The sequence below is a fragment of the Sciurus vulgaris genome, assembly GCF_902686455.1.
Source record: "Sciurus vulgaris genome assembly, chromosome: 16".
Taxonomy (NCBI): domain Eukaryota; kingdom Metazoa; phylum Chordata; class Mammalia; order Rodentia; family Sciuridae; genus Sciurus; species Sciurus vulgaris.
The window spans coordinates 10,621,078-10,632,486 of record NC_136477.1 but is presented as its reverse complement, the minus strand read 5'-3'; the positions used below and the strand labels follow the sequence as shown (position 1 = coordinate 10,632,486).

At 46.0% G+C, this 11,409-nt stretch overlaps 1 protein-coding gene across 2 annotated transcripts; it reads right to left on the bottom strand.

Moving 5' to 3' along the window:
- Positions 1 to 1,893: 1,893 nt before the first annotated feature.
- QTRT1 (queuine tRNA-ribosyltransferase catalytic subunit 1) lies at positions 1,894 to 10,153 on the bottom strand. 2 transcript variants are annotated; one of them, XM_079114713.1, is made up of 10 exons: positions 9,334 to 10,148; positions 9,036 to 9,104; positions 8,787 to 8,925; positions 6,866 to 6,944; positions 6,649 to 6,764; positions 3,111 to 3,249; positions 2,781 to 2,856; positions 2,533 to 2,642; positions 2,373 to 2,460; positions 1,894 to 2,290 (listed from the first exon to the last, which is right to left on the bottom strand). In XM_079114713.1, exons 1-10 carry the CDS (start codon positions 9,574 to 9,576, stop codon positions 2,138 to 2,140), a joined length of 1,212 nt encoding a protein of 403 aa, XP_078970839.1. In that variant the 5' UTR covers positions 9,577 to 10,148; the 3' UTR covers positions 1,894 to 2,137. The 2 variants fall into 2 exon arrangements, with proteins under 2 accessions (XP_078970839.1, XP_078970840.1); XM_079114714.1 differs by lacking the exons at positions 6,649 to 6,764; positions 6,866 to 6,944 and having other exon boundaries at positions 9,334 to 10,153.
- Between the last annotated feature and the right edge of the window lie 1,256 nt (positions 10,154 to 11,409).

Genomic DNA, 11,409 nt, shown 5'->3' with positions numbered 1-11,409 from the left:
AACAGTGGGAAGAAGGATGGCAGAGTGGCCAGTGATATATGCCTGCTCCATGACAGGTCTCAAAAAACGGGCAAATAAATTATTTACACACTGGAAAAAAAATCTAACTTTTTTTCTTTTGCGATAATAAAGAGCTTTTTACTCTCCAAAACTGAAAATGTGTGTGGGAGAGTGCACAACCAACAAGTTTTGATATTGTAGACTTTATCCCTAGAGACACCCTATCCATTCAAGGAGTTGGTTGAATAATAATATACAGAAACTGTAAAAAAAAAAAAAAAAAAAAAAAAAAAATTTAGAAAGCTCTTTATGTATTGGCCTATGTACAATTTGAGATATACTAAGGGGAGGAGAAATAAAATTCAGAACTGCATTTACAGGATGCTGACATTCATGAAAAAATATACATATATGAAAATTTTCTGGACTACATAAATTAATACAAATAGTTGCACTATTGAGTTGTGGTTCCTCACAACTTTTTCAGTTTCAAAAACCTAATTTAAAAACACCAGCTCTGTAACAGCTCAAATCTGAGTTAGATCATGGGCCATTTTGTTTACTGTGTGATCCTATGACCTAAATGTTTCTGATTTCCACAGAACTTGTATGTTGAAATCTAACCCCCCAATGTGATGGTATTTGGAGGAGGGAACTGATTAGGTCATAAGGGCAAAGACCTTTTAAATGTAATTAGTGCCATATAAGAGACCCAAGGAAGCTGCCTTGTCCCTTATACCATGTGAGAACACAGTGAAAAGACACCCATCTATGAACCAGTAGGCAAATCCTCACCAAACACCAAACCTGCTAGCACCATGATCTTAGGCTTTGCAGCCTTCAAAACAGTGATGAATAAATTTCCATGGTTCCTAAGCCACCTAGTTCATAGCATTTTGTTATAACAGCCTGAACAGGCAGACACTGATAGTGTGCCCAAGTAGCTTCACAGCTCTGAACCTGTTACCTCATCTGTAAAATGGGAACATACCTATATCTTGCATCATAACTTTGCAAGAATTAAATACACATGACAATCCTTTAAAGCACAGGGAATGACAGGGCAGCTCAGTGGCAGAGTGTGTGCCTAGCTTGCCAGAGGTTCTGGGTTCCATCCCCAGGACCATCCCCAGAAAAGAAAAAACAGTGCCATAGTTTAAGAATCTGTTACATCATATGTATATTCATTGCATTTACCGAGAGCTACACTGTGCCACATGACTAGAGTTGAGACTAAATGCCAGGCATGGTGGCACATGCTTGTAATCCTAGCTAGTTGGAAGGCTGAGGCAGGAGTTCCACAAGTTCCGAGCAGTCTGGGCAACTTAGTGATACCCTATCTCAAAATAAAATTTAAAAGAGTAGCACTTGTGGGGACATACCTTAGGGTTGGAGCACTTGCCTAACATAGGTGAGGCCCTAGGTTCAATTAAGAGTCAAGACTAGTTGGGCATGGTGGCGCCCACCTGTAATCCTAGAGGCTCAGGAGGCTGAGGCAGGAGGATCTTGAGTTCAAAGCCAGTCTCAGCAAAAGCAAGGCACGAAGAAACTCAGTGAGGCCCTGTCTCTAAATAAAAATACAAAATAGGGCTGGGGATGTGGCTGAGTGTTCGAGTGCCCCTGAATTCAATCCTCAGTACCCAAAATAAAAAAAGAATAAAGACTGAAAGCAAGAGCACCAGAGACAAACTGCCACTTGCTTGATGGTGACCTTTGGTAGGCTATTTCCTCTCCCCCGGCCTGTTTCTTCACCTGTCAATGGATAAGAATGCTCACCTCCAGAGTGGTTGGGGGGCCTGAGCCACAGGAAAAAGGATTTAGCTCCTACCCTGAGGCCACATCCTACATGCTAGGCTGTGCCAAATGGTTTCCAGTTACCAGCTGCTGCCATGGTTCTTCCACTGCAGTGCTGGGGATGTAACCCAAGGATTCCTAGATGCTAAGTACTTTGCCTACCACTGAGCCATGGGGTCAAGTCTTACTCTAAGTGGGAGGGTCACACATGCTTACAGTGAGAAGGTAATGCGGACAGGCATGTCCCCAAAAGAAAACAGACACACACTACATTAGAATTTTTAAAAGCTTAAAAAAATCCTTCAGTATCTTCCAGCCCCAACCTCCCTTTCCCTGGGCCAAGTCAGCCCAGTGTTATTCCCACCGAGGCCAGGGCTTCAGTGGCCCAGGTGGGACAAAGGGTGAGGTCCCCATACATGGTGCCCATGAAGTTCCTCACGAAGTCAGGGAAACGCTTCTCCACGATACTAGTGCGCATTGCACTCATCAGCTGCAGCTGCAGGAAGGAGGCATCAGCATGGGCCAGAGGCACCAGGAGACCTACCCCTGCCCTCACCCACCCCAAGTTACAGGCCTACCTGGTAGGCGATGTTGTGGACAGTGAGGTGGTGCAGGGCGGCTGTGTTGTCACTGTGGAGCAGAGCGTGCAGGAAGGCCCGACTGTGCCTGTAGGTCAGCAGGGGGTGGCTGAGCAGAGCCCAGCCCTCCCCACCTCCAGCCCCCCACTATATCACCTACTTCTTGCAAGTGGGGCAGGTGCACTCAGGGTCTATGGGGCCAAAGTCCTTCTCATACTGCTTCTTCTTCAACTGCAGGTTGCCTGTGGGCACCAGGGCAGAGCCAAAGCGCTAGGGATCAAGAATGGTAGTGAAGGGCAGGTCATGAGGTCTATATCCTTCCTAGTCCCTCTCTTGATTCCCTCTTCCCCCATCCTCCCTCCCTACCAGCACCCTGCCCATCCATCAGCTCCCTGCCCAGGGCCTCACCGCTGTCCTTGTGGGATACACACAGTCGAACATGTCACATCCAAGAGCCACGCAGACCACCAAATCGGTAGCATAGCTAGGGTTGAGGGGGCAGCCGTGGAGGGAGTAAGAGAGAGCCTGAAGCCTTTACATGGGCTTCCCAGGTCCCTATTTCACCCCTGGCTGGGCCATATTGTCTCAAAATCATCCCCAGGGGGCAGCCATGTCCTCCTCAGTCCCCCCCACAGAAAGGCTCTATCCTTTTCCCCATATCTTCTGCAAGCAAGGTAAAGGGTGCTCAGGAATGTGCTCCCGATAGGCAGGGCTCTGTTTCCCCGCACCCCAACATACCCAACCCCCATCAGGTAGCGAGGCTTGTCCTTAGGTAGCCTGGAGGTGCTCAGCGCCACCATCTTCCAAAACTGGGCCTTGCTTTCGCCCCCACTCAGGCCTCCGATGGCGAAGCCTGGCACATCCCTCTTGGTCATCTCTGAGGGTACAGATGGTCCTCAACTTACAATGATTTCTAATTTTTCAACTTTAAGAAGATGCAAAAGCATACCCATACAACCATTCTGTATTTTACATTCAGGAGTATATTCAATAAATTACATGAGAACATCAGCATTTTCTTATGAGATGGGCTTTCTGTCAAATGATTTTGCCCAACCACAGGCTAATGTACGTGTCCTGAGCACGTTTAAGATTGCCTAAGCTAGGCTAGGATGTTCAGTAGAACAAATGTATTAAATGAATTCAACTTACAATATTTTCAACTTATGATGGGTTTATCTGGGTGACCTCATCATTGAGTTGAAGAAGAGCGTAAGGTGAGGGTTGACCAGACCAAAAGGAAATGTACCTCATATCCTTGTCCCCAAGAAAGACCTTGTCCAGATATCCACAGGACAGAGAGAGGAAGGAGGACAGAGAAACAGAGAGGAGGAAAGAATCTGTCTGTCTGTCTGTCTGTGGATGCTGCTGATGATTTTGACTCTCACTTAGGGCCTGCTACATGTAAGACCCTCTACTTAATTCTCAGGAGAAGCCCATGACCCACACTTCCACTGCTGAAACCTTTGGAGTCAAATGAGTTTAGGAGTTCAGAATTTTCCAGATTTGAGAATATGTAAACATTGCATATGCTGAGTAAAATCCTGGCATCAAATCTTGTAACATTTCTGTAATATAATATGTGAATTCTGGTAAGCCACTAAATGAATGGCAAATTCCAAAGTGTGCTGGATTTTAGAATTGGGTTTTGAAGCTCTAAAATGACTAAGGTGGTTAGAGACCTGTAAAGTCATCCCTAACCAATCTACAGCGGATCGGTTCCAGGACCCCTGTGAATACCAAAACCTAAGGATGCTTAAGTCCTTTTTACCAAATGATACAGACCCTACATACATCCTCTTAAAGAGGATGGTGTCAGGGATTGAACCCAGAGAGGCTTAACCACTGAGCCACATCCCCAGACCTTTTTAATGTTTGAGACAGGGTCTCACTAAGTTACTTCGGGCCTCTCTAAGTTCCTCAGGCTGCCTTTGAACTAGTGATCCTCCTACTTCAGTCTCCCAAGCTGCTGGGATTATAGGCACGCACCACCATGCCCAGTCCTCTTATAGAATTTATAAGTCTGGATGACTTATAATGTCATACAACATAAATGCCATGTACATTGTTGTTATTTGAGGCTTGGGGTACTGGAAATTGAACCCAGGAAAACCCATGGAGCTTTGTACCCAGTTTTTCTATTCTATTCTATTCCTTCTTTTTTTTTTTTTTTTTTTTTTTTTTGAGAAAGAGTTGCTAGGTTCCTGAGGGTCTCACTAAATTGCTGAGGCTTGTGATCTTCCTGTCTCACCTCCTAATGTTGCTGGGTGTGCACCACTGCACCTGACTCAGACACACTTTTTTTCCCACATATTTTTAGTCCGTGATCGGTTGAGTCTACAGTTGTAGAACTCATGGTAAAAGAGGTGCAAATGTACTGTCATTCAACTCACTGGACAGATGAGGACACTAAGGCTTCACAGCTTAAACCATTAGCCCAGGCCTTATATGCCAGAGGCTGGATTGGAACTCCAGCCTGGCCTCTAAGCACACGTGTGTCTCAGACTCCAACTACTCAGTTCAACCTAGTGAGGCCACATTGTGGATAAAGCAGGTGCTGCCTGGGGGCATGTTTCTTTCTTTCTTTCTTTCTTTTTTTTTTTAACTAAAAAACTTGTTTTTGTTGTTGTTATAGATGGACACAATACCTTTATTCAATTTATGTCTTTTACGCAGTGCTGAGGATGGAACCCAGTGCCTCACATGTGCTACGCAAGTGCTCTATACCCCCAACCTACCAGGTTTCTCTTTTTTTTTTTGGTACTGGGGTTTGAACCCAGGGGCACTTTACCACTGAGCTACATCCCCAATCTTTTTTATATTTTGAGACATGGTCTTGCTAAGTTACTGAGGTCCTCACTAAATTGCTGAGGTTAACTTCAAACTAGCTATCCTCCTGCCTCAGCCTCCTGAGTTGCTGGGATTACAGGCATGTATCACTGTACCTGGCTGGATGTGAGGGTGAGCAGTAGAACTGACTGCTCAATGCAAGAGCCAAGGCCTTCCCCAATCCTGATTCTGACCCAGGAATGGGAGAGGGGCCCAAAGGGCTGCATATTACTAGAAGCCCCAATCGACTGTTCTGCTGCAGGTAAACCTTGGAACAAAATTTTGAGCACTTTAGTGCTTATCAAGTTACAGATGGCCAAGAAATGAATTTGCTCAAGTGATATCAGCCCTGTTTTTTGTTTTTTGTTTTTTAATGAAAGAGAACAGAAAATACCAGAAAGTGTCAGATGTATAAAAGTAATGCTTCACAAAGGTTTGGTTTCAACTTTCATAAACATCCGTACTCAATGAACCAAGACATTAACTGAATCTCTGACTGTGGGTCTCTGTTCAAAAGACTTACTGGACCAGAAATGGGGAAAGAGAAGGTCTGAGGACAACAGTGACCTCTTCAGTGCCTACTAATGGCAGGAACAGGTAGGACAATTTGAACAGATTCTTCCATTTAATCCTCACCTCCACCCCAAGATATTGGGAGTCAGTTTCCATTTTACAGAGGAAAAGAGGCTCAGAGAGGTGAAAATGCTGGCCCAAGAACAAACAGCCACAAGGCAAAAGATCAAGGGATTCAGATGGACAAACCTGATGCCCAGAAGTTGCTCAGAATGTCTCACTGATTTTGACTGCCTTCCTCTCTGCCCACAACTTAACTCCACGGCCACAACCTTGTCATTTTTTCCGTGAGCAAGTACTCCAGCCATCCAATGGGTGTCCAATTTCTGTTCCCCCCATAAATTTGTCTATGATGTCCCTTGGGTCTACCTCAGTGTCCCAGGGTCTCCATCATTGAGCAATACCCCAAGCCCAGCCTCTCACTCCTGACCCCGTGTATCCTACTATCCTAGGCAGCAACAACACACTATAGCAGTTAATGCTGTAAGTTCTGTACCCAAAGCCTGGGTCTAAATTCCAGCTCTAAAACATCCAAGCTGTGAGGCCTAGGATACTTAATAGGTCTCTGCCTCAGTTTTCCCATCTGTAACCTTGGAAGTCTGGCAGTCTCTACCTTACAGGATGGTTATAAAGACTCAAAGCATCAATCTGTGACAGTATTTAGCATGGTACCTGGTGAATACCCAAAAACCATTAGCTACTGGAATTACTCCCATTCTCAAATACATTCTATTGCACGCTGCCTCAGGGTCTTTGCCTTGCTCCTTCCACCTGAAACATAATAATAACCACTACAGGAACAGCACTGTATGCCAGGCCTGTGGGAGGGCCTCAGCAATGGACAAGCCCTGGTCCTGCTGGCATGTGGTTCTACCTTCAAGGCAGGTGGCCCGCAGATCCGCATCCAGCCCACCCTGGATGATGGCGAACAGGTTCTGCTTGTCTGGTTGCTGATGGGCTGCAATGCACCGGTCCAGCCAGCGGATTGACCTGTAAGAGGGCTCTGGTCACAAGCCCTAGGGGCCTGAAAAAGGGTAGCAAGGCAGGGCTGTAGTACCCAGGCCCCCTCCAACACACACATGCACACGCACCTGTACATGGCTTCTTCCACACGTGGACCTGTCACAGTGCTGCTGACCACATCGTCCAGCTGCATGATGATATCTGAGCCTGACATAAGACAGGGCAAGTCACTGGGCCTGCCCTATACCTGAAGGAAAGGCATGTCCTTCCCTCTGAAGATCAAGAAGAATCCAAAAGGTTTTGCCAAGTTCACCTCAGCTTATTATAATTAGATGACACACCATTTGTCCAATCATACTGAGGTAAAATAAAAGGAATAAGAAAGGAAACCAGGTACAGTGGTGTACAGTTGTAGTCCCAGCAACCCAGAAGGCTGAGGCAGGAGGATCACCAAGTTGGAGGCCAGTCTGAGCAACTTAGTGAGACCTTATCTCAAAATAAAAAATTAAGAAAACGGGATGGAGCTCAGTAGTAGAGTGCCACTAAGCTCAATCCTCAATACAAAAATAAAGAGAGAGAAAAAGAAATAAGTAGAAAGGAGACATAAAGGACAATGAGATAAAATTTTAATTTATAGTGCATGACTATAATCCCAGTGACTCAGGAAGCTGAGGCACAAGGATTGAAAGTTCGAGACCAGTACAATTATAATGTACCAATAAAAAGTGTGTGTGGGGTGGGAACAAAGTTTGAGGCCAGCCTCAGCAACTTAGCGAAGCCCTAAGCAACTCAGTGAAACCCTGTCTCAAAATAAACAATAAAAAGGGCTGGGATGAGGCTCAGTGGTTAAGTGGCAGTGGGTTCAATCCTCAGTACCAAAAGCAAAGAAAAGAAAAAAAATCTGCCTACTTCTGTAGCCCTAAATCATTCTCTTTCTTAGGCCTATTACTCCCCAATTCCTAGGAATCTGAAAATCTACCTGTGTATTGGTAATTAACCTCCCACCATAAAATAATTAAGTAAAGAGAGATGATATTTTGAGAACCTACCATTTAGGGGACTTTTCAGTGTTATCTACTGATCACATCAGCCTGAGGTTTCTGAGATTAACCACACTATAATAAATCATCTTGAGGTAACCATATTGATATCATTCCTACATACCTTCCTATACCCACCCCTCACCAAGTTTACCTTCAAAGAAGAACTGGGAACCCCCAAAACACATCTCTCACTCTCAAGATGGCCCACATTCTATTTTGAATATGTATTCCTTGCTTTACCCCAAATGCCTCTCTCTTGAGATTGCCAGCCTTCCCCCTTGAATGTGTATCTTCTTTCCTAAATAAACCTCTATGTCTCTGACTGGTATATGTGGAAATTCTTCTCCATCAGGTAAGCCAAGAACCCCACTGTCCTGAATGCAGTTCTCCCTTCTCTCAGGGACTCCTGGGTCCCTTCTTCAGAGACCCCTCTTCTTCAGTCACAATACTTCTTCATAACTATCACTTCATCAAACCCAGCATAAAATACTGTAGTTCTGTGATACAGCACATGCCTACCATGTCCAAAGTCCTGGATTCCACCCCAGCACCACAAAAAGAAAAGAAGAAAAAGAAAAAAGAAAAGAAAGGAAAAGTAAAAGAAGGACAGAAAAATACAAAGATTGACAAATACTAATTGTCCTTATGAAGGAATAGGGGATACTGATGGAATCAAGGGGCCAGAAGCCTTCCCTATCTCCTCTTGTTGCCACCAGGATTTCAAAGGATGTTTGTCCAGAAAATTTGTTATTAAGAGAAATAATAGCAATAATGATAATAAAAGTTATTACATATCAGGCACTGTGCTAAGAGGTTTACCGGCATTACTTCATTTATTTTTGTCAATGATCCTAAGGACCGAGGATGTGCTATTACATTTGAGTTGCACTAAGTGAAGCTCAGGGAAGGGGAGTGACTTCCCCAAAACCACGCAAGCCTAAGGGGAATGACCCTCCTAATGTTCATCCCCTAGACTTTAATGCGCAGTTCTGAAGGTTCCACTCACCCAGTGCATTCTGGATTTCCACAGACCTCTCTGGGCTCAAAAGGGTCTCATCGCCGTCATAGGGGGAGCGAAAGCGGACGCCCTCCTCCGTCACCTCGGACAAGGATACTAGGGACACCATCTGGAAGCCACCGCTGTCCTGGAGGACACCCCACCACAAAGCTGTCACGGTATGGAGAAAGCAGACTCCTCACCCCAAAGAAGCTAAGGGATTTAGTGGGCTCCCAACCCCATCCCCACTTCACTCACTGTCAGCAAATTGTGGGGCCAATTCATGAAGCCATGGAGACCGTCGGCTTTTTGGATCAGCTCAGGGCCCTGTGTTGAGGGTAAGAAAGTATCGGGTTACTGGTGAGCGCAATTCTGGGGGCCCGACAGAGCTGCCAGCTAGAACCCCCGGAGCTCTCCCATGCCCAGCACAAAGCCTGAGCGACCCGAGGCACTCAATACACATTTATCGATTGACTTTTGGAGCCGTGCCTGGACCTGGGAGGTGCTTGAGCCCCACAACGCTCCCCACAGCCCTCCCAGAGCAGAGCACACCCACCGGTCTCAAACCCAGATGATAGGTGTTGCCCAAGCAGATGCGGCAGCCCAGGGCGTCCAGCTGCTCGGCTGTGATACCCTTCATGGTGGCCTGAGTGCCCACTGGCATGAACACTGGAGTGGCCACCGGTCCGTGAGGCAGCCGCAGTTCGCCCGCCCGAGCCCTGGAGCGACTGCACTCGGCCACCAGACGCATGATCCGCGGGGCTGACTCCAGGGAAACCGGGCTGACCGCTCCCGCCATCTTGATTGCCGGAACCACGTGGGACGTGGAACCCCTCGGTGGGCGGCGCCATATTTGTTACAATCACGTGACGCTCAGAGCTGGAGAAGCCCGGAGTGTCTGGGGACCATGGCAACCGACGCCTGAGTGCTCTTAGCAGGATGCCCTGTAAGCTCTCTCCCGCAGCGCTCTAATGCAAAGAATCAAAAATTTTCTAGCTTCAAATTCCACTCGGGAGACTTTTCGCTCTACAAAGCCTCTCAGAGCCATAATTTTCACCTGCATGAAATGTAGCCAATTCGGCATAAGGACGTTATACGGATTGAGAATTCGGTCATGTGATGCACAACCCTAATCCCAGCAACTCCGGAGGATGAGGCAGGAGGGTTACGAGTTCGAACCCTGGGTAAAACAACAGCTAGGCCCTCAGCAATTTGTGAAACCTTAGCAATAGCAAGACCCTATCTTAAAATAAGCAGGTAAATAAATAAATAATAAATAGGATGGGGTTATTTCTCAGTGGGAAAGCACCCCTGAGTTCAATACCCAATAACCCGCCCCCCCCCCGCAAAAAAAAAAAAAAGTGTGTGTGCTATGTAAAATTTTTAAATGCTGGAGATGTAGTTCAGTGGTAAAGTGCCCTTCGCTTCAAAACCCAATGGGGGGAGGGTACACACACACACACACACAAATGAGAAGGACAGTTATACTCTTTTTACCCAGTGTCTGGCTCCAGTTTTTGTGTTATCTCGTTCACTCCTTTGTCCCAATAGCTTAGATCCAGGCCTAGACACAGTTTAAGTGCTCAGTAAACATTAGTTCATTCAATGAGGGAAGAATCCTAGTTTGTTGGAGTTTTTTAGGGGATCAGGGGTACTGGGGATTGAACCCAGGGGCACTTACACTGAGCCACATCCCCAGCCCTTTTTTATGTTTCATTTAGAGACGGGGTCTCGCTGAGTTGCTTAGGGTTGCTGAGCTTACCTTTGAACTCAGGATCCTCCTGCCTCAGCCTCCCGAGTCGCTGGGATTATTAGCGTGTGCCACTGCTCCCAGCAGAAGAATCCTAGATTTAAGGTAGGGGAGACTACTAAGGCTAGTAACCTGTCCACATATATTGGTTCATTCATTCAATGCATACACGCGTTTACATGTATGCACGCAAACACACACGCATATATGTATATCCTCTTCCTCCATGCAGTTCAGGAGTGAGGGGGGCTGAGTCATAGATTTACTGTGCACTGGTTTTTCTCTATTAATAATAATAATATATTACATAATATATAATAATCCTTACTGTTGGAAATGGAGGTGATATTATGTGGCCAGCAGGGAGCGCCATTGATCTAAAACACTTTCTCTGAGATGGCAAGTGTCCTAAACTGGACTGCTCTGGGCAAGACTGCCTCTCTAGAAGTCTCAGGCCTCTTATATTGTAATAAAGCCTAGTGATGCCAGGTTCTCAAGGCAGTGGAGAGACATCAGTGAGATGACACCTGAAGAATACCCATCAAGGTGGTTCAGTTCATGACTTTTGCACTAGCTGTTGCCTTTGACAGTTCATTCCCTCTGAATTCCCCATGTATCTATGGTTTGTATTTTTCACTATTTGTTCTTCCTAGGAAAATTCTAAATCCACTACACAATCTCAAGACCACTCTACTCCAGCCAGGCATAGTGGTGCATGCCTCTAATCCCAGTGGCTTGGGAGACTGAGACGGGAGAATTGAGAGTTCAAAACCAGCCTCAGGGCCTGGGATTGTAGCTCAGTGGTAGAGCACTTGCCAAGCATGTGCCAGGCACTGGGTTCAATTCTCAGCACCACATATAAACAAACAAAGGTCCATTGAC